The 23,583-nt window shown below is 38.2% G+C and overlaps 1 protein-coding gene across 5 annotated transcripts in view; it reads left to right on the top strand.

The window, feature by feature from the left end:
* Nucleotides 1-23,583, top strand: part of KTN1 (kinectin 1) — a 118,618-nt gene that overhangs the window by 35,584 nt on the left and 59,451 nt on the right. For 4 of the 5 annotated variants that reach the window (XM_082647631.1, XM_082647630.1, XM_082647629.1 and 1 more), the window contains exons 2-5: nt 4,130-4,682; nt 8,065-8,202; nt 9,595-9,765; nt 11,147-11,277. In XM_082647631.1, coding sequence (XP_082503757.1) covers nt 4,160-4,682; nt 8,065-8,202; nt 9,595-9,765; nt 11,147-11,277 — 963 coding nt within the window. In that variant the 5' untranslated portion in view covers nt 4,130-4,159. Of the gene's footprint in view, nt 1-360; nt 399-4,129; nt 4,683-8,064; nt 8,203-9,594; nt 9,766-11,146; nt 11,278-23,583 lie in introns of all 5 variants that reach the window. The other variant, XM_082647628.1, reaches the window with a different exon arrangement.

The following is a 23,583-nucleotide window of genomic DNA, read 5'->3' as shown; positions in this document are numbered from 1 at the left end:
CTTAGTTTATTTTTGTTGCCTCTTGCTCATGGTGGCTTCTGTCATTTTGTGTTGTGGGCTCTTATCTGGATGACAGTCTTCTTTGGAAATCTTGAGGTTCCTGGCTTGAGGGAGCAATATACCAAAGAAGATGTGCATTCACTTCTGCCACATGCACTATGGGCACCACCAACTTGGAACCACTTAAATTTTTTGTCTTGGCATTTCCAAGATCATGTTAAGTAGTTTGGACTTTAGACCTATGTAAGAAGAGACCCCTGGAGCCAAGGCAGAATTGGGACCAAAAGTCAAGACTCTTGACTTTATTTTAGTGCTTTATTATATTGCCGTTTATCAATTTTAAAATTTATTTTTTTTCAGGATATATCTGGAATATGACATGCATACTTTATTTGAAGGTTAGTGACACCATAATGTTTAATCTTACATTTTACCAAGAAGGGTTCAGAAAATACTGTAGTTAACTTCTGTTGTGTAATGGAAATCTGAGTAAGTGATACTTGTCCATGAATATACTTTTTATCAGTGTATGGTACTTCCATAAATAAAGTTTTCCTCAAAAAAATTAACTTGAACATTAAAAAAACAACATAAGATGTTATTATGGATTTAAAGGAAGAGAACATGGCATGTTTAGAACACAGACTACTTAGATTCAGCATGATCAGGTTACAGATAGATTTTTTAACTTACGAACTCTGTTATTTTTTGCGGTACGCGGGCCTCTCACTGTTGTGGCCTCTCCTGTTACGGAGCACAGGCTCCGGACGCGCAGGCTCAGCGGCCATGGCTCACGGGCCCAGCCGTTCCGCAGCATGTGGGATCTTCCCAGACAGGGGCAGGAACCCGTGTCCCCTGCATCGGCAGGCGGACTCTCAACCACTGCGCCACCAGGGAAGCCCATGAACTCTGTTTTTACAAAGAACCTGTGATAAGAGCTTTCAGCTTAGGTTTCACAGCTACTTCTAGTAATATTATAACTATGTTGTACATTGGATAAAGCTCTTGTAGGCTACTCTTGGTGCCTGTATATCTTTTCAAGGTGTATTCATTTAGTTGTTCAGACATTACAGATTTATACAGGAACTTCTAAGAAATTAAGTGTTCCTGGGTTGAAAACTACCTTTCCCTCAAATCTTTGCTTGCTCTTTACAAATATGCTTGCTTGTATGTTGTTCGGTATACATCCGTGGAAAAAAATTGACTTTCAGTTTGTTCAGACTTCAGTCTTGGATTTTTGTTATATTTTTCTTACTGGTTCTTTTGAGTCACTCCAGTTGACATACTTTTATCAATTGAAGCACAGATAATTAAAAAAATTAGTTTTTTGGTGTCATTTGTTTTAAATGTTCTTTTAGTTTAAAGAAAATGATGTCAGAGGCAAGAGTAACTAAAATACTGTGGTAGTAAGGAAAGAGATTTCAAAATTCTTACATTTACTTGAAATTCAATAGTATACCTATCAAACTGCTTGCATTTTTCCTTGTAATATGTAAGTAACGGTTCTTTTAAAATTTGTGTTTATTTAAACTTTTAAAAGTATAATATTGTGCATTCAGCATGGTTACTTAAATTTCTGTTTTAATGTAGAAAAATTTAAAAAGTTGAGCAATGAACTGTATGTTAAAAATATTTGGGGCTTCCCTGGTGGCACAGTGGTAGAGAGCCCTCCTGCCGATGCAGGGGACACAGGTTCGTGCCCCGGTCTGGGAAGATCCCACATGCCGCGGAGCGGCTGGGCCCGTGAGCCATGGCTGCTGAGCCTACATGTCCGGAGCCTGTGCTCCGCAACAGGAGAGGTCACAACAGTGAGAGGCCCGTGTACAGAAAAAAAAAAAAAAGCAAGGAATTAAAACTTTTATGAGTTTCTCTTAAACTAACAAAATTTAAAATATTAAGGCAAGCGAGACTGCACCCATGATTATGGCACAACTCTTTAATTTACATATTCATCTCAATAACCTATTATACATGAGGTGTTTTGATCATACAAGTAAAACTGTGATTTTGACTATTCAGTATTTAATTGAATTTAAGAAAGTCTCAGTATTTACAGTTTTAACAGCAGTGTTTTATTGAGTTGATATTTGCTAATTTAACCCATTCTGATGTTGTATATTCTATCTCAGTTTTTTGTATTATATATAATACTGCTGTGAACATCTTTATATATGCTTTTCTTTGTAAATTTCTTGGGATAAAGAATCAGGAATGTTGGATTAAAGCAACGCAAACACTTTCTTGACTTTAAATTTGCCTTGGTGTTTTGGTTGGGCTCCTCCTAGTTGCAGAAAGAGCTCACATGACTGGGAATTGAATTGTGTGAAGGGAATCTTCTGAAAAATCCAGAAATGGAAATCATGATTCTTCCAGGCTCGTGTGGGACCTGGAAAAGGGACCTAGAAAAATCATCAGAACATTTGAGGAATGTGTGTTTCAGAGTTCTTGTGGTCTCATGGCCTCTTTTCTCCCTGAACGTTTGCTTCTTGCTCTGCTTCATCATAGATTTTGCTCTCCTAAGACTTAAGTTGCATGTGGGTGCAGTTTGCTGTTCATCAAAGCCCTTCTGACTTTGACTTGACCTTTTTTCAGCATCTGTGGTTGCTGCTAAGTGCCTTAGCCTCTTTTCTTTCCTCAAAGCAAAAATCCATAGAGTTCTAAGTCATTGTTTTGTCCTTTTTCTCCCCCAGTTCCCCAGCCAAGTTGAACAGGCTTTGTAGCCTGTAGGTGGTCATGTTAAAACAAACAAAAATCAAAAACAAAACATCTTTTAGGGCTTTCCTGGTGGCGCAGTGGTTGAGAGTCTGCCTGCCGATGCAGGGGACACGGGTTCGTGCCCCGTTCCGGGAGGATCACACATGCTGCGGAGCAGCTGGGCCCGTGAGCCATGGCCGCTGAGCCTGCGCGTTCGGAGCCTGTGCTCCGCAACGGGAGAGGCCACAACAGTGAGAGGCCCGCGTACCACAAAACAAACAAACATCTTTTAAAAAGCATTTCTGGTTGACCACTAACAGGCACAGTAAAATATGTTTAATAAATTAAAAATCTTGGATAGTTCATGAATTATCAGGGAAGAACAATTCTGTATAAAGTTCCTTTTAGTGTTTTGTTAGCACATGATTCCTTTTCCCCTTCATCTTGTTAAAACCTTCTCTTAGTAAGTCCAGGGTTGTGTTAATACCATTAAAAATTTTGCTTCTTAATTAAACATTATTAAGAGAGGATGGTGATTGCCCTTGTTTTTGCAGTATAACTTTTTTTTACAGTAAGAGGTACCTTGAAAAAAATTGAGAAAAGCATCTTATTTGTAATTTATTTTAGTGCCAAATGACATATCCTAACATTTTGATTTTTTACTGTATTATATTTCCATATCCTTGTTGTAGCCCACCATGTCATGAGGCTGTTAGTTAACTGGAATAAAGGTGCTCACAGTTTGTGAATGGACTTAAATCTTTAAGTGGAGGAATGAACCACCTTTGTTTTCTTTGCAGTTAAGAGTGTGGTACTTTTAATGGATATCTAGTGTGTTGGTAATAGTTAATGCCTCTTTATTTCCATGTATAGTAGTATTCATGAACATTGTACAGTAAGAGGAAAACTAAATACTAATAGTGTCAAAAGTGGATATTTTTTGGGAAAAAGTAATGAATGGCTAAGTTTTTTTCCCTTCCGTTAGAACCTTTCCACATGATTTAAAAATGGAAGGCTGGGGGCTTCCCTGGTGGCGCCGTGGTTGAGCGTCCACCTGCCGATGCAGGGGACATGGGTTCGTGCCCCGGTCCGGGAAGATCCCACATGCCGCGGAGCGGCTGGGCCCATGAGCCATGGCCGCTGAGCCTGCGCGTCCGGAGCCTGTGCTCCGCAACGGGAGAGGCCACAACAGTGAGAGGCCTGCGTACCGCAAAAAAAAAAAAAAAGGAAGGCTGTGTTACACTCCTAGTTACCACAAAATTTTTTTAAAAGTATATTCAAATTGTATTTGGCAAAGTAATCCAGTATGTGATTTAAAAAACCTGTTCAGATTTGTAGATCAGGTTAAATATGAAATACCACTTGAAAGAACAGAGATTTTTTGTGTTTAATAAGACTGACTCAGGTTTTTGTTTCTTCCTTCTTTCACATTTAGGTTTTATAGGATCACATTAACAAAAGCACCATGGAGTTTTATGAGTCAACATATTTTATTGTTCTTATTCCTTCAGTAGTTATTACAGTAATTTTCCTCTTCTTCTGGCTTTTCATGAAAGAAACATTATATGATGAAGTTCTTGCAAAACAGAAAAGAGAACAAAAGCTTATTCCTACCAAAACAGATAAAAAGAAGGCAGAAAAGAAAAAGAATAAAAAGAAAGAACTCCAAAATGGGAACCTCCATGAATCTGATTCTGAGAGTGTACCCCGGGACTTTAAATTATCTGATGCCTTGGCTGTGGAAGATGAGCAAGTTGTACCTGTTCCACTGAATGTGGTTGAAAGTTCAAGTAGTGTTAGAGAAAGAAAGAAGAAGGAAAAGAAACACAAGCCTGTACTAGAAGAACAGGTCACCAAAGAAAGTGATGTATCAAAGATTCCATGCAAAAAAGTGGAACCTGTCCCAGTTACTAAACAGCCCACCCCCCCCTTGGAAGCAGCTGCCTCAAAGAAGAAACCAGGGCAGAAGAAGTCTAAAAATGGAAGCGGTATTGTATTCTATTCAACTTTATTGCGTGGTTATATTTGTTTTAATAACTTTAGAGTTTGAAGTTCAGATACTTTGTTAAGTGTGCATACAAATGTTAAATACTGAATCTGAAATTGAGAACATTATCCTTTTCACTGTGTGTTTGCTTTCATTCATTGCTGATAGAAAGAATTAGTACTGAGCATAAAACAGTGTTCAAAACTAAATTTCACATTACAAATGTGGAAAAGGCCTTTAGTGGAAATATATAAAATCTGTTTATATATATAAAATATAAATATATAAAATATATTATAGAAATACATAAAACCACTGAGGACCTGTAAATATCAGTAGTTAGAAATGTTCACATTTATTTCAACCAGTACTTTCTAATCAGTGTGATAGGAATTAAAGATGAAAAGAAAAATCAGATATCATTTTCACCTTTGATTGATTAATTTTGCAAACATTTGTAATACATGTGTTTTGTGCTAGGCATTAGATTAGGTACTAGGACTGCAGAGATGAAGTGTGCATTTTCAAGGTAGCCTCATGCTAGTTGTAGATACAAAGAGAAATAGGTTATTATAATATAAAAAGTTTAGTATAATGAGCTAGGTATGTCTAAACCAGTGTTGGAGTTCTAAGGTGGGCCACTTAAAGCATGTAATGCCTAAAGTTAATCTTAAAGGTTGAATAAGTACTAGCTAGTTTTTCTTGGTGGATAGGGTGTTCCAAGGAGAGAGCTTAATAGGTGCAACAGAAAGGACGTGAGAAATGGTGTGCTGATGGTTGAAATTGCAGTTTGCTCTGTATGAAAGGACTTGTGTTCACTATTAAGTTGTTTTCGTATCTTAACTTATGTAGTATTAAGTTAGTTATACTGGATTTTAAATATTTGCTTGCCAGCTCTGATCAAGCATCGTACTAGAGAAATAAGAGTAAAGGGGACAGAAGGACATGTAAGTCAATAATGAAATGTGACTTATATAAGAAAAATACAAAGTATAGAAATACTACGGAGCCAAAACACCTAGTGCTTATGGGGACCATGGGTCAAAAGCTTTACAGAGGAGGCAGTGCCTGAGCTGGGTCTTCCGGAATGAATCACTTCATCGAGCAAATAGTGGGATCTCATTCCCCACTGGCAGAAGATCATGCATAAAGGCATTAAAGATGCAAGAGTACAGTGTATTGTTGAACCATGAAATGGGAGGTGGGGAGGGTAGGAACAAAGCTGAAAAGCTAATGGAGTGGGTAGATCATGATGATTTTTGTATACAATGCTAAGGAGCTGGGATGTTGTGATTTGGCCATTGTTGAAGATTTTCAAGCAGGCTTAGTTTACATGGCCTGATTTACATTTTAGAAAGGTATTTTTGGCAGAACTAGGGAAGACAAGTTTCATAGGGCAGTGTTTAATATAGGCACACTTGTTAAGAGGGTATTATTCTCCAGAGTTAAGTTGAAGGACTGAACTGTGGTAGTGACAGAAGAAATAGTAAGGAGGTTAGAGAGATCTGCAAAGCAAAAATGACGTGACTAACGTTATGCATAGGATATGGCAGACAGAGGAGAAAGCAAGATCGAAGATAATTTCCAAGTTTTAAGTTAGGTCAGGGTAGGCAAACTGCAACCTGTGAGCCAAATCTGGCCTGCTTCTCGTTTTTTATGGCCCATGAGCCGAGAATGGTTTTTATATTTCAAATGGATTAAGAAAACTAAAGGAGTAATATTGTGTTAAATATGGAAATTATATGAAATTCAAACCTCTGTGTCCATAAATCAAGTTTTTTTGAATGCAGCCTCACTCAATGTGTTAACGTTTGTCTGTGGCTGGCTTTCACACTGCAACAGCAGGTGAATAGTTGTGACAGAGTCTAAATGGCCCACAAAACCAGAGTATTTACTGTTCAGCCCTTTGTAGAAAAGATTACTCAAGCTCTGATTGGTAAATGTTGATAGCTTTAAGAGGGAATAATGGGGAGAGAGTGGATGTGTGCCCAGAGGAGAATGCTTTCAGTTTGTGTTTCTGGTGCCTATAGGGGCTATTTACATAGGGAGGATGCAGTAGGAAATTTAAGTGCAGAGGCATAAGGCTAGACCTACAGATTCAGAAGCCTTATTAAGCATGATGGTAGTAGTTGATGTCGTGGGTGTAGAGAAGATCATTCAAGGAAAGTATTTAAAATGAGGACACAATCCTGAAGAATACCAGTGTATAAGGTGTTCAGTAGGAACAGCTTACAAAGGAGACTGCAAAGGAATATTCCAAGTGTAAGAAAAGAATTATCATGGGAGCTGAATTTTATTGTGGTACAAATATATGTAACATAAAATTTACCATTTTAAAGTATAAGTTCGGGGCTTCCCTTGTGGCTCAGTGGTTGAGAGTCCGCCTGCCAATGCAGGGGATGCGGGTTCGTGCCCCGGTCCGGGAAGATCCCACATGCCGCGGAGCGGCTGGGCCTGTGAGCCATGGCTGCTGAGCCTGTGCGACCGGAGCCTGTGCGACCGGAGTCTGTGCTCCGCAATGGGAGAGGCCACAACAATGACAGGCCCACGTCCCGCAAAAAAAAAAAAAAAAAAGTATAAGTTCTGTGGCATTAAGTACATTCACATTCTTGCACAGTCATCACCACCAGCCATCTCAAGAACTTTTGGTCTTTCCCAACTAAAATTCCTTACCCGTTAAGCACTAATTCCCCATTCTTCCCTCTCTCTAGTTCTTGGCAAGCACCATCCTACTTTCCGTGTCTATGAATTTGACTACTCTAGGTACTTCATATAAGTGAAATCATACAATATTTGTCCTTTTGTGACTGGCTTATTTCACTTAGCATAACGGAGAAGAGAGTAATTTAAAGAGGTAGAGACCAATAGTATGAAATGCTAAATAGAATTCAAATAAGGATTAAAGGATATTATTGGTAGAATGTGGCATTTGGGACACTAGGGACCTGAGTAAAATCTTTCATGGATATAATGGAAGAGAGAAAAATCAGGTTGCAATTAGTTGAGAAATGATTGGTAGGAAAGGAAGTACAGACTGTTCTTTGGTCAGTATAAAAAGGAAATGGGTGTGGGGGGCTAGGGATTACAGTGGTGGGAAGGGTTTTATTTTTTAAGATGATAAGGGATTTGACCATACCTATAAGCTGAGTAGGGCTAGGAGTGGCTGAGAAATGGGATATAAAAGAAGGAGCAAGTACTAGAAGTCCTGATGAAGTTAAAGAGCATATGTGGCAGAGTAAGAAAGCTAGAATAAGTGAGAGAATTGTATATCAGAGTTTAAAATTTTGGTGGTAAAGCATTTTAGGAAGTATTCATTAATAATTGAATCTTTTCTGGTGTGTTCATTGTTTGCTATGATGATTTTTCATTTATTTTTATTAAAGATGATCAGGATAAAAAGGTGGAACCTCTTATGGCACCGTCAAAAAAGCAAGAACCATTACCCCTGCATCAAGAGACTAAACAAGAAGGTGGATCAGGAAAGAAGAAGGTTTCATCAAAGAAGCAAAAGACTGAAAATGGTGAAATGTGTAGATATGTATTTTATAAATACTAATTCTAGAGAAGTCCACTAGGACAAGGAACCTAGAGACCTCACATGCTCTTTAACTTCCAGCTTAATATGTACCATAACAGCTTTAAAACTAATACAAGCCCATGGTGCTTTGACAGATGGTTAGGGTATAAGTTTGTGGTGAAGACCTTTATATGAAATTTATAAAAGGACAGAAGCATTTATAAATATTCTCATTCTTAACTGAGTTTTGAAAATAATGTTAATAGCATACAAACTCTATAGAAGAAAAGTATTCCTGAAATATTTGTACTTTTTAATATCACATAAAGATTATGCTTGAGAACATTAGTTAAATTTATCATTACCCTACATTCCTAACTATTTATTAAACATAATTTGCATGTGTGTATGAGAAGCATCCAGTTAAAAGTGATGGAGCAATTTTTATCTGTTCCGAATTGTCCACAGAAGACTTAGCTATGAAATTTACATAGATAAAACAGTGATTTTTATAATATTGGGCTGTGATATCAACTAGTGCTAGAAAATAGTAAAATTGGCAAGGGAAAAGATGAAATTCTGTTATTTGCATTAAAATTATGATATATCAAGCAATCAGGTATAGAAAAATATTATCACAAAATATTTGTTAATATTAAATATTTATTATACATTTTAAATGAAAGAACTGTATGTGCCCCAGAGTTTTTTTTTTTTTTTAAGGTAGGGATATAGAGAGACTTCCATATGGGTGTGGAAGTTTGTGTCTCTAACCAACAGATATCAGACTTCAGTATTCAAACTTTTCCCATTAAAATTAGGAACAAAGTAAGAAGCCTTCCTTCCTCCACTTTTAATGTGGTTCTGGAAGTTTTAACTAGTGTAGTAAGATGTACCATATAAGTTAGAGGCATAACTATTAGGAATGAGAAGATATCTGCAAGGAGCAGTGACTAATTTTGTATCTAGCAAGGAAAAAAACTCAGGAATTAACCAATTGGAATAAGAGGTCAGTAAAGTACCAACATACATTAAAAATTAATAGTTTTCCTTGAGCACTAATTAAATGTGAATGGATTCTTAGTTAAATCAGGAGAAACATGAGAACTAACTAAAATGTATAGGGATGTATAAGAAGAAATTTTCAGATACTATTAGAGGAGATGTGTGATACAAATGATATGCTATAAAATAATATTGAACTGGTATTTCTTAATTAGAAGAGTGTTTTGAGTTGTTAAATGATAAAATAGGAATTTAAAGCCAAATTGAGCTGGTATTAGAGATTTGAAAATAACTGCATTTATCATTAAACTTAATTGTGCTTACATGTTATTTAATTACTCTGTTATAAAAAATGCTGAGTAATTATGATTTTGTTGAACTTAAATTACAGTCTTGGTAGATGAACCCCTTATTCATGCAACAACTTATATTCCTTTGATGGATAATGCTGATTCAAATCCTGTGGTGGATAAGAGAGAGGTTATTGATCTGATTAAACCTGACCAAGTAGAAGGAATTCAGAAAACAGGGGCTAAAAAACTGAAGATTGAAGCTGATAAAGGTAATATACAGAATGTGACAATCTTTTGTATTGAAAAAAACACATTTTTGAGTTCTGATGGAGTGAGTGTGTTTTCTCATAGAAGCAATGAATTGCAAAAGACTAATAGAATCTTTGTAGTAAAAGATTTATTGGTAGTTTTCTAATCCACCTTCTCAGTTTTGTAGAGCTGGACATTAGACTTTGACTTGCCTAAGGTTTCATAGTTGTTTTGCTGTCGGGTAATCTGTTCCCTTCTATTATTGTCTCTCAGAGTTTTCTATGCTAATTCACAACGGCCTTATTATTATTATTACTATTATTATTATTATTGTTATTATTTTGGCCGAGTCACATGGTTTGCGGGATCTTAGTTCCCCAACCAGGGGTTGAACCGGGGCCCATGGCAGTGAAAGTGCTGAGTCCTAACCACTGGACCACCAGGGAACTCCATATTATTTTTTTAATAGTTTTTTTTTTTTTAAACAGCACTTTTAGGTTCATAGCAAAATTGAGTGGAAAGTACAGAGTTTCCATATACCCCTTGTTCTCATACATGCACACAACTGCCTTTTTAAACTTATAATGTAGCTGAAGTATTAAAAGCTCTGGGCACCTTTGGGTGTAATGGGTGGCAGTTGCTTTTAATGAGAGGCCGCTGTTGCCTAATATAAGAGCCCTAGGGGAATCGAAGTGGGTGAGTCAGGAGATGTTTGGCACATGGATTTTTAAAATGTTAGGATTGCTGTATATACTTGATGTTTGTAAAATCAGACTTCCTTTTTGTAATTGTCTTCGAGCTTATTTTCTCATCTGTAAAATTTGGCTCATAAGTCCTAAGTATTACAGTTAAATGACAGTATTTGTGAACATATTTAGTATAGATACTACCATATATTAGACATTTGCATTTTTTTTTTTTAAAGTAAGGGTATACTGGCACTTTAATATTCTGCAGTTTGGATACAAACCACTATGTACATAGAATGGATAAACAACAAGGTCCTACTGTATAGCCCAGGGAACTATATTCAGTATCCCATGATAAACCATAATGGAAAAGAATCTAAGAAATAATGTACATATATATATGTATAACTGAATCACTTTGCTGTACAGCAGAAATTAACACAACATTGTAAATCAACTATATTTCCAATTAAGAAAACATAAAAAATATTCTGCAGGTTGAGCAAATTTTTATTTAATGTAATTATTCCATATTATATTAAAAATGATAAACACTTTTTCTCTGTGGACTAGAGCATTAATTGTTGTTTGACCTGAAATGTAAATCTGTTTTCTCTTGGTTACTGACTTTCTGGGTCAAGAATTCTTGGTGCTTTACCTTTGCTGAAGTTGTTACTTATATCTTTTAAATGTTAACTTTTTTTTTTTAAAGAGAATGCTGAAGTAAAATTTAAAGATTTTCTTCTGTCCTTGAAGACTATGATATTTTCTGAAGATGAGGCCCTTTGTGTTGTAGACCTGCTAAAGGAAAAGTCGGGTGTGATACAGGATGCTTTAAAGAAGGTAAGCATATTTTAGATTATGAGCCTATTTGAGGGCAGTGATTAGAAGTTCACCAAGCAAGACTTCTGCTAGAGCAATAAGTTATAACCTACTCCCATCCTTCATACCCCGAAAGCACTTAGTGACATTTAAAAGTTCTGGAATGCCTTCGGAAGTTATTTCGTATATCCATACTAATCAATATACTTATTTAGTTCAGTTAGGTGTCCGAATCATCTGAGGTTTTGACAAAAACGAATTGCTTATAATAAGTAAGAAGATTTATATAACTTCAAAGTCATTTGGCACTTGGCTAAGTTGTACCTTGCTTTCCTGTGAATGTAAGTGCTGAAGGCAAGGTCGGGTGATTTCTGGATAACATATGGAATGTTTTTGTGACTGAAGATAGCACCATTCAAAGCACCTGGGCATCTTTTTCGTGTGTGTGTGTGTGTGTGTGTGTATGTATGTATGTATAGAATACTACTGTTCTAAAGTAAATGCTTTGAATGATAGAATCATTGCTATGACTGACTAAAATTTGAAAAAAACAAAGCCATGAAGCTAATATTTAATTTCTCATTATATTATACTCACTATATTATCAGGTCTACTAACTATCTCATATTGGGAAATGTGACAAGTTTTTAAGTGTTACTTTGTGTGAGATAAGATGACATGGTATCCGGTGTTCAATATTAGATTGTGGATGTGACCATTCTTATTTTAAACACACATACACACACACTCCTAACACACTTTTCTGCCTTTAAACCTTTAGTGGCTTCCATTTATTCTTTTTTTTTCCCCATCTTTATTGGAGTAATTGCTTTATGATGTGTTTCTGCTGTACAATAAAGTGAATCAGCTGTATGTATACATATATCCCCATATCCCCTCCCTCTTGAACCTCCCTCCCACCCTCCCTATCCCACCCCTCTAGGTGGTCACAAAGCACCGAGCTGATCTCCCCGTGTGATGCAGCTGCTTCCCACTAGCTATCTGTTTTACATTTGGTAGTGTATATATGTCCATGCTACTCTCTCACTTCGTCCCGGCTTAACCTTCCCCCTCCCCATGTCCTCAAGTCCATTCTCTACGTCTACATCTTTATTCCTGTTCTACCTCTAGGTTCATCAGAACCATTTTTTTTTTTTAGATTCCATATATATGTGTTAGCATACAGTATTTGTTTTTCTCTTTCTAACTTACGTCACTCTATATGACAGACTCTGGGTCCATCCATCTCTACAAATAACTCAGTTTCATTTCTTTTTATGGCTGAGTAATATTCCATTGTATGTATGTGCCACATCTTTATCCATTCATCTGTTGATGGACACTTAGGTTGCTTCCATGTCCTGGCTATTGCAAATAGTGCTGCAGTGAACATTGTGATACATGACTCTTCTTGAATTATGGTTTTCTCAGGGTATATGCCCAGTAGTGGGATTGCTGGGTCGTATGGTAGTTCTATTTGTAGTTTTTTAAGGAAACTCCATACTGTTCTCCATAGTGGCTGTATCAGTTTACATTCCCAGCAACAGTGCAAGAGGGTTCCCTTTTCTCCACACCCTCTCCAGCATTTACTGTCTGTAGATTTTTTGATGATGGCCGTTCTGACCAGTGTGAGGTGATACCTCATTGTAGTTTTGATTTGCATTTCTGTAATGATTAGTGATGTTGAGCATCTTTTCATGTATTTGTTGGCAATCTGTATGTCTTCTCTGGAGAAATGTCTATTTAGGTCTTCCGTCCATTTATGGATTGGGGTGTTTGTTTTTTTGATATTGAGCTGCATGAGCTGCTTGGAAATTTTGGAGATTAATCCTTTGTCAGTTGCTTCATTTGCAAATATTTCCTCCCATTCTGAGGGTTGTCTTTTGGCCTTGTTTATGGTTTCCTTTGCTGTGCAAAAGCTTTGAAGTTTCATTAGGTCCCATTTGTTTATTTTTATTTCCAATTCTCCAGGAGGTGGGTCAAAAAGGATCTTGCTGTGATTTATGTCATAGAGTGTTCTGCCTATGTTTTCCTCTAAGAGTTTGATAGTGTCTAGCCTTACATTTAGGTCTTTAATCCATTTTGAGTTTATTTTTGTGTATGGTGTTAGGAAGTGTTCTGATTTCATTCTTTTATATGTAGCTATCCAGTTTTCCCAGCACCACTTATTGAAGAGGCTGGATTTTCTCCATTGTATATTCTTGCCTCCTTTGTTAAAGATAAGGTGATCATATGTGTGTGGGTTTATCTCTGGGCTTTCTATCCTGTTCCATTAATCTGTATTTCTGCTTTTGTGCCAATACCGTACTGTCTTGATTACTGTAGCTTTGTAATATAGTCTGAGGTCAGGGAGCCTGATTCCTCCAGCTCTGTTTTTCCTTCTCAAGATTACTTTGGCTATTCGGGGTCTTTTGTGTTTCCACATGAATTGTAAAATTTTTAATTCTAGTTCTGTGAAAGATGCCATTGGTAATTTGATAAGGATTGCACTGAGTCTGTAGATTACTTTGGGCGGTATAGTCGTTTTCACAATGTTGATTCTTCCAATCCAAGAACATGGTCTGTGTTTCCATCTGTTTGTATCGTCTTTGATTTCTTTCATCAGTGTCTCCCCCCCCCCCCGTCAGTTTCTTATAGTTTTCTGCATACACGTCTTTTGCCTCCTTAGGTAGGTTTATTCCTAGGTATTTATTGTTTTTGTTGCAGCGGTAAATGGGAGTGTTCCCTTAATTTCTCTTGCTGATTTTTTGTTGTTAGTGTATAGGAATGCAAGAGATTTCTGTGCATCAATTTTGTATCCTGTTACTTTACCAGATTCATTGATTAGCTCTAGTAGTTTTCTGGTGGCATCTTTAGGATTATCTATATATAGTATCATATCATCTGCAAACAGTGACAGCTTTACTTCTTCTTTTCCAGTTTGGATTCCTTTCATTTCTTTTACTTCTCTGATTGCTGTGGCTAAAACTTCCAAAACTACGTTGAATAATAGTGGTGAGAGTGGGCACACTTGCCTTGTTCCTGATCTTAGAGGAAATGCTCTCAGTTTTTCACCATTGAGAATGATGTTGGTTGTGGGTTAGTCATATATGGCTTTTATTATGTTGAGGTAGGTTCTCTCTATGCCCACTTTATGGAGAGTTTTTATCGTAAGTGGGTGTTGAAATTTGTCATAAGCTTATTCTGCATCTGTTGAGATTATCATATGGTTTTTATCCTTCACTTTGTTAATATGGTGTATCACATTGATTGATTTGCATATATTGAAGAATCCTTGCATTCCTGAGATAAACCCCACTTGATCATGGTGTATGATCCTTTTAATGTGCTCTTGGATTCTGTTTGCTAGTATTTTGTTGAGGATTTTTGCATCTATGATCATCAGAGATATTGGCCTGTAATTTTCTTTTTTTGTGACATCTTTGTCTGGTTTTGGTATCAGGGTGATGGTGGCCTTGTAGAATGAATTTGGGAGTGTTCCTCCCTCTGCTGTATTTTGGAAGAGTTTGAGAAGGATAGGTGTTAGCTTTCTTTTCTACATGTTTGATAGAATTCACCCGTGAAGCCGTCTGGCCCTTTTGTTTGTTGGAAGATTTTTAATCACAGGTTCAATTTCATTACTTGTGACTGGTCTGCTCATATTTTCTGTTTCTTCCTCGTTCAATCTTGGAAGGTTGTACTTTTCCAAGAATTTGTCCATTTCTTTCAGGTTGTCCGTTTTATTGGCATATAGTTGCTTATAGTAGTCTCTCATGATCTTTTGTATTTCTGCAGTGTCAGTTGTTTTTTCTCCTTTTTCATTTCTAATTCTATGGATTTGCATCTTCTCCCTTTCTTTCCTGATGAGTCTGGCTCATGGTATCAATTTTGTTTATTTTCTCAAAGAGCCAGCTTTTAGTTTTATTGATCTTTTCTATTGTTTCCTTCATTTCTTTTTCATTTGTTTCTGATCTGATCTTTATGATTTCTTTCCTTCTGATAACTTTGGGTTTTTTTTGTTCTTCTTTCTCTCATTGCTTTAGGTGTAAGGTCAGGTTGTTTGAGATGTTTCTTGTTTCTTGAGGTAGGCTTATATTGCTATAAACTTCCCTCTTAGAACTGCTTTTGCTGCATCCCATAGGTTTTGGGTCTTCGTATTTTCACTGTCACTTGTCTATAGGTATTTTTTGATTTCCTCTTTGATTTCTTCAGTGATCTGTTGGTTGTTTAGTAGTGTATAGTTTAGCCTCCATGTGTTTGTATTTTTTTACAGTTTTTTTCCCTGCAATTGATATCTAGTCTCATAGTGTTGTGGTCAGAAAAGATGGTTGATGCTATTTCAGTTTTCTTAAATTTATTGAGGCTTGATTTTTGACCCAAAATGTGATTTATCCTGGAAAATGTTGCTTGTGCACTTGAGAAGAAAGTGTATTTTGTTGTTTATGGATAGAATGTCCTATAAATATCAAATTATTAAATCCATCTGGTCTAATGTGTCATTTAAAGCTTGTGTTTCCTTCTTTATTTTCTGTTTGGATGATCTGTCCATTGGTGTAAGTGGGGTGTTAAAGTCCCCTACTATTATTGTGTTACTGTTGATTTCTCCTTTTATGGCTGTTAGCATTTGCTTTATGTACTGAGGTGCTCCTGTGTTGGATGTATAGATATTTCTAATTGTTATATTTTCTTCTTGGATTGATTCCTTGATCATTATATAGTGTCCTTCCTTGTCTCTTATAATAGTCTTTATTTTAAAGTCGGAAGTCTGATTTGTCTGATGTGAGTATTGCCTCTCCAGTTTTCTTTTGATTTCCATTTCCATGGAATGTCTTCTTCCATTCCGTCACTTTCGGTGTGTATTGTCCCTAGGTCTGAAGGGGTCTCTTGTAGACAGTGTATAATATGGGTCTTGTTTTTGTATCCATTCAGCCAGTCAGTGTCTTTTTCTTTATTTTAATGATTGCTTGTTTGCTTCCTTGCTTGCTAGCTTGTTTGCTTATTTATTTATTTATGACTGTGTTGGGTCTTCATTGCTGTGCGTGGCTTTCTCTAGTTGCGTTGAGTGGGGGCTACTCTTCGTTGCGATGTGTGGGCTTCTCATTGCGGTGGCTGCTCTTGTTGTGGAGTGTGGGCTCTAGAGCGCAGGCTCAGTAGTTGTGGTGCCTGGGGTTAGTTGCTCCGCGGCATGTGGGATCTTCCTGGACCAGGGATTGAACCCCTGTCCCGTGCATTTGGCAGACGGACTTTTAACCACTGTGCCACCAGGGAAGTCCCCAGTCTGTGTCTTTCGGTTGGGGCATTTAATCCATTACATTTAAGGTAATTATTGATATGTATGTTCCTATTACCATTTCCTTAATTGTTTGGGTTTTTGGGTTATTGTAGGTCTTTTCCTTCTCTTGTGTTTCCTGCCTAGAGAAGTTCCTTTAGCATTTATTGTAAAGTTGGTTTGGTGGTGCTGAATTCTCTTAACTTTTGCTTGTCTCTAAAGCTTTTGATTTGTCCATTGAATCTGAATGAGACCCTTGCTGAGTTGAGTAATCTTGGTTGTAGGTTTTTCCCTTTCATCACTTTAAATATATCTTGCCACTCCCTTCTGGCCTGTGGAATTTCTGCTGCAAGATCAGCTGTTAACCTTATTGGGGATTCCCTTGTATGTTATTTGTTGCTTTTCCCTTGCTGCTTTTAATACTTTTTCTTTGTGTTTAAATTTTGTTAGTTTGATTAATATGTGTCTCAGCATGTTTCTCCTTGGGTTTCTCCTGTATGGGACTCTCTGTGCTTCCTGGACTTGATTTACTATTTCCTTTTCCGTGTTGGGGAAGTTTTTGACTATAATCTCTTCAAATATTTTCTCAGATCCTTTCTTTTTTTCTTCTTTTTCTGGGACACCTACAATTCGAACATTGTTGTGCTTAATGTTGTCCCAATGGTCTCTGAGACCGTCCTCCATTACTTTCATTCTTTTTTCTTTTTCTGTTCTGCGGCAGTTATTTTCACCATTCTATCTTCCAGCTCACTTATCCAATTTTGTGCCTCAGTTATTCTGCTATTGATTCCTTCTGGAGTATTTTTAATTTCAGTTATTGTGTTGTTCCTTACTGTTTGTTTGCTCTTTAGCTCTTCTAGTTCGTTGTTAAACGTTTCTTGTATTTTCTCTGTTTCTGAGATTTTGCATCATCTTTACTATTATTATTCTGAATTCTTTTTCAGGTGGTTTACCGATTTCCTCTTCATTTATTTGTTCTTGTGGGTTTTTATCTTGCTCTTTTGCCTGCAAGATATTTCTGTCTTCTCCTTTTGTCTGGTTTATGGTATTTCAGGTCTCCTCCTTTCCCTAGGCTGCAGGGTCGTAGTTCCTCTTGCTTCTGTTCTCTGCCCCTGGTGGTGAGGTTGGTCTAGTGGCTTGTGTAGGCTTCCTGATGGGAGGGACTTGTGCCTGCGTTCTTGTAGGTGGAGCTGAGTCAGGTGGTATGTTTTGGGGTGTCTTTGAGCTTAGTATGGCTTTAGGTAGTTTGTGTGCTGATGGGTGGGTTTGTGTTCCTGTCTTGTTTGTTGTTTGGTGAGAGGCATCCATCGCTGGGAGCTGCTGGCAGTTGGGTGGAGCCGGGTCTTGGATTCAGTTAGAGGCCTCTGTGAGAGCTCTCGGTGATCAGTCTTCCCTGGGGCCAGGAATTCTTTAGTGGTCCAGTATCCTGGACTCCGTGCTCCTACCGCAGAGCCTCAGGCCCGACTTCCAATCTGGGAACCAAGACACCGCAAGTTGCTCATCCCTCAATAAAGGGGATTAAAAAAAAAACACAAAAAAGAAAAGACTAATAAAACCATAGAAAAATGGTAAAAAGTAAAATCAAACAAACAAAAACAGAAACAAGGAAGCATACATACACACAAAAGAAACAAACAGAACCATATGAAACAAAAACAAGGAAACAACCAGACAAACAGAACAACTCAAAAACGAAATCAAACAATTAGAATCAAAACTAACAAAAACAGAAAACCTAATAACAAAACCAAAGCAGTGTGCCAACTGAAGAATAAAGTAAGGAAACAGAACAAACTGATAAAAATGAATTAAAAAAATTAAATAAAATAGAAAGGGAAAAAACACAGGATAACAGAAAAGTAAAGTAGAAATGGAAATATAAAAAAAAAATTAAAGAAAAAGAAGAAGAAAAAAATACGGGAAAAGAACACAGAAAAACAGAAAAGCAAAGTAAAAATAGAAGTTTATAAAAAAATAAAATAAAAATAAAAAATATGTTATAGAACATGAAGATCTCAAAAGACTAAAGAAAAAAAACCTGAAACAACAACAAACAAAAAAAAGAAAGAAAAGAAACCCAACAACAAAAAAGCCAGAATGAATCAAAACATAATAAAATTAATAGTAATAATTATGTTTCCCTGGGGTCTCAGCTGAAAGTGTCTTTGCGCACACCGTGAGCCATAGCCCACCTCTGCCTCCCCAAGAGGCCCTCCTCTGCCTCTGGGCTGGTCTCTGGACCTGTTGTGGGCCCTGTGAAGACCACTCAGACTCTGATCTGAGCCAGTTCTTGTGTGTGCTTGTCCCCAACGTCCACAGCTGCCAGAGCTAGACCATTTTCATTTGTGAGAACACTCATTGTCTACTCAGATATTCCATGGACGCAGGGTCTACCTAGCTGATCACGGGGATTTAATCTGCAGCTTGTACAGCTGATGGAAAGTTTTCGATCTTCTTCCTTAGTTGCCCCATCCCTGAGGTTCAGCTTTGGTTTTATCCCCACCTCTGTGTGTGGTCCACCCACAGAGTCTGGTCCTGAGGCCGCCGTGGAGATCTTGGGTCTGCTCCAGTGAGGACAGAGTGCAGAGGTGGTATGACTGCTTGGATTGCAGGAGCCCTGGTGGTGCCAAATGCACAGGGGAGCCGTCAGCCACAGGCACAAGAGGTATGGCCCTAGTGAGGGCCTTTTCTGGCACCCAGTGTACGGTGCGTCAGGGTCAGCCCTGGCTGGGCTTTTTCTGGCGCCGAGCAGCAGGTGCGCTAGGGCCATCCCTGAGGGGGCTTTTTTTATTGCTAATTGGCAGGTGCTGGCATGAGGGGAGAGAGAGGCTGCAAGAGTGGCTTGTCCCCCTTCGTGTTACTCAGCAGTAGTGCCCTGCTTCCATGGCAGTCCCGTCTTCCTCTGTAGGTATTCCCTGCTGCGGATTTCCTCCCTCCCGTCCCCTCAGTCCATCTCCCCACAGCCAACAACAATTCTCGCTCCGGGCCTGTTCTCCAGTCCCCGTGCTCCAGCTCCCAGCCCCCTTGCACACCTGTGAACACATGTCCCAGTCCAGGGTATGTAGGGCCACGGTACGGACCGTCTGTGTATTTCTCACTGTGTCCCATCTGCCACCGATTGGCCGCTTCACCCTCTTCCAACAGCCTCAAATGCTTTCTTCTGTCCCAGTCGATTTCTCTGTTGGAGAGGAGGTTTCCCCGAATTTGGGACTCTCTCCTCTGCTTCTGCCTCCCCCCTGCTCCCCGGGGTGCAGGTCCCATCCAGCTTCCTCTCCTCCTCCCTTCTTTTTGCCATCCTACCCAGTTATGCAGGGATCTTTATAGTCCTGTCTGGTGTTCAAGGTCTTCTGCTAGTCTTCAGCTGGTGTTCTGTGAGAATTGTTGCATCTATAGATGTATTCCTGATGCATCTGTGGAGAGAGATGAACTCCACGTCCTCCTACTTCTCCACCATCTTTTTTTTTTTTTTAAATATGTATATATTTATTTGGTTGCACTGGGTCTTAGTTGTGGCACACGGGATCTTCATCGTGGCCTGCGAACTCTTAGTTGCAGCATGCATGTGGGATCTAGTTCCCCGACCAGGGATCAAACCTGGGCCCCCTGCACTGGGAGCCCAGAGCCCCAGCCACTGGACCACCAGGGAAGTCCCTTCTCCACCATCTTGAATCCTCTCCCATTTATTAAAGACCGTCCTAGTCCAAACCATCACTTCTCATTTGATTACCTTCAGTATTCTCCTAGTTGATGTTTCTGCATTCCCTTGTAGCCTTCTAGTCTATTTTTTCTACACAATTGCAAGGCAGCCTTTAAGAGGTAAATCACTGCTTTAAAAACCCTTTGGTGCCTTTCTCTTTGCACTTAAAGCAAAATCCAGATTCCTTTTAAGGCCTATGTCTGTCTCTCTCTATAACCTGATCTCATGGCATTTTCCTCATCCCCTCATTAAAGAAAACCAAATATTCTCTTCTGTCTGGACTGTCCGAAAACCCCCAAGCCCCTACCCCCTAACTTCTTTCCTTGGTTATTTCCTCCATCAGGTTTCCATTTAAATATCATTTCCTCATATAAGGCTAATCTGAATTCCTAGTCTAAATTATTCTCTTCTCTCTTTCTCATAACCATCTGAATTTTTTTTGTCATATAGCATTTATCATGGCGTATGTCTGTCCATACTTCCAGGTATCTGTTGACAACGTGTTTTACAAATCTGTGGCATTTTACAATGTAGTATGCTTGTTGGACAGTCTCCGTGTGGTGCCAGCAGTGGCTCAGAGTAAACAGTGTGTTCGAGGATCATCAGAGTGCGATAACTGTGTGACTTTGGATACAAAGTTAGATTATTCTCTTGCAAGGAACGTTCTTGAAGTTCTTGACTGAAGAATTTATCTTTTGATTTACTTTAATTGGGTAAGTGTATATTTTAAAAGGGTTCCTGGTTATTTGTGAGGATTGGGAAAATCTTCTTGTAGGGAAAAGCCTCCAGCTGAACTTAGTTACTACCTGTTTGAAATCACTGCTTTTTAAAATTAATTGCTTCAGGTGTTTTTCTTCTCACTAAGGATGGTGGTGGTGGTGGTTTATGGGTGCAAGAGTAGTCATTTTATTGCTTGAGACAGCTTTGAACTCTAGAGGTTGGGTGGTAAATCAGACTCCCCTTGATAGCTATATTAGGCAGGCCAAGGAGGAAGTTGGGAACTGTTAAAGATAACGTTTTGAAATAGAGTAAATATTTTGAAACCTTACAGTTTTCCCTTTTCCTTGGAACCTTTGGCTTTCAATTAAAATCTTGTTCTGTGTTTCTTATGGTGTGATTCTATTCTTATCTTCAGGGACTCAGTGCCCTTGTAGATCCACTCTTATCAGGGCAAGACTTGGTAAGTTTAATTTCTCCCTTTTCCTGTCATGGAAATTGATTCTTGCTCAGACCTTTTAATAGATTTCAAGGTCCAGGATGTAGATGAATCCCCACACCTAATAAAGACCACTTCAGAGAAAGGGGGAAGATAAATGCAGGAATATAAGCATAGATGTAGGATAGAGATAGAGGAGTTAGAGGACTTGCTGACCAATTAGATTTGGTGGCTAAAGAAGAGTCTAGAATGAATGCTTGTTTTTGCTCTGGAGTAACTGGATAGATTGTGGTGACAATGGTATTCATGAGCACTTTGCAAAGGAAGAGAGAGTAGAGGATTATGAAAATATTTAGGAAGTTGTTTTAGGCATCCTTTGGAGCATTTAAATGGATACAATTATTTCACAATTGAATATATAATTCTCTGGTGTTGAAAATATATTGCAAAGTGGGTAATTTCAGAAAGTAATGAACTATCACCAGTACATATAGTGGATATATGTTAGTCCAGAGAGGATGTGGAGAGTGGTAAGAAAGTTCAGGAATGAACCTTGAGAAGCACCAACATTTAAAGGTCAGGGAAAGCCACCACAGAGTATAGTGAGAGGAGAAACAGCAGGAGACAGTGGGATCACAGATGCTTAGGGAGGGTAGAGAGTTCAGGGGTGGCGGGAAAAATCAGCAGTGACATGCTTTAGAGCAATCAAGGAGAGTAAGGATTGAAAAAATGGATTTGATATCCTTAGTGAAAGCAGTTTCATTGGAGTACTAGACTATAAATAAGTGATGAATGAATAGGAAAGGTGACAGTATCCACTTTGAATAAGCTTAGATGGGAAGGGGAAAACAGAGTAAAAGCTAGAGGGCTTTTGCAGAGTTGGAGAGGAGATGTTATGTTCTATGTGTATGTACACACGCCTTTGTGTTTAAGCTATAAGACACTTCTGTTGTATATTTAGAGTGTAGGTTAAGATCCTGGGCTCTAGGGTCAGATTTCCTGGATTCAAATCTGGACTCTGCCACTTTGAGCTTTGTGGCTTTAGATAAGTTACTTAACCTCAGTGTCTCAGTTTACCCATCTCAAAAATGGGAATGATAATAAGGTATTATCTTAGAGTTCCTAGCATAAAATAATTGCTCAAAAATGTTAACTCAGTGTGATTACTAGTAAGAAAACATTTAAAATGTATTTGAATTGTACATTAACACATATATTTGTGGAATCTAGAAAAATGGTACGGATGAACCAGTTTGCTGGGCAGGAATAGAGATGCACATGTAGAAAATGGACGTGTGGACACAGTGGGGGAAGGTGTGGGTGGGATGAATTGGGAGATCAGGATTGACATAGGTACTCTACCATGTGTAAAATAGATAGCTAGTGGGAACCTGCTGTATAGCACAGGGAGCTCAGCTCAGTGCTCTGTGGTGACCTAGATGTGTGGCATGGTGGGAGCTGGGAGGGAGGTCCAAGAGGGAGGGGATATATGTATACATATAGTTGATCCACTTCACTGTACAGCAGAAACTAATATAACAGTGTAAATCAACTATACCCCAATTAAAAAAAAAAGAAAAGGCAAAAAAATATTTGATAGTTTTGGTTGATTATTGATTTCTTCTTGTTGGCCTTTAAATATACTTGCCTCAATTATGTGTTTTTTTTCCAACTCTGTTAGTAACTATTTTGGCCCCATGTTGTATAATAGGAGGAAGTCTATTTAAAATTTTTCCTACCTTCTCTCTTCCTTCCCTCTCTACTTTTGTTAATTATAGCATTTGTTTATCAGATACTTACAATATTTAATGTTTGTTTTGTGACTATAATTTTTATGTTTGTTTCAGTCTTAATTCTGTAGCTTAATGCTGGGTTCAAAGCTTGATACCAGTTCTTTTGCCATAAGCTTCTGTATTCATCTCTTGGTTGGCTGAAATTGTTTTTTTTTTCTGGAATTGTTTCAAGAAGGGCTTATGGAACCTGTATTTCCCAAATTCTGGCAAGTTAAAATGCTGTTTTATTGTCTTTGTACTTGAATGATAGTTTGGTGGGGTATAATTTTTCTGGGTTGCACTTTCTTTCCTTGATAATTTGTTATGCTTGCTTTACCATTCTCTACATTCCTATCGCTGGATAGAAGTCTGAGACCAGCCTGAGTTTTGCATTCTTTTTTTTTTTTTAAAGGCTCTGCCACGTGGCATGTGGGATCTTAGTTCCGCAACCAGG

This window comes from Grampus griseus, assembly GCF_964374135.1.
Source record: "Grampus griseus genome assembly, chromosome: 2".
In the NCBI taxonomy this organism is placed as follows: Eukaryota; Metazoa; Chordata; class Mammalia; order Artiodactyla; family Delphinidae; genus Grampus; species Grampus griseus.
The sequence above is the reverse complement of the archived record's forward strand: the minus strand, read 5'-3'. Positions and strand labels throughout refer to the sequence as shown.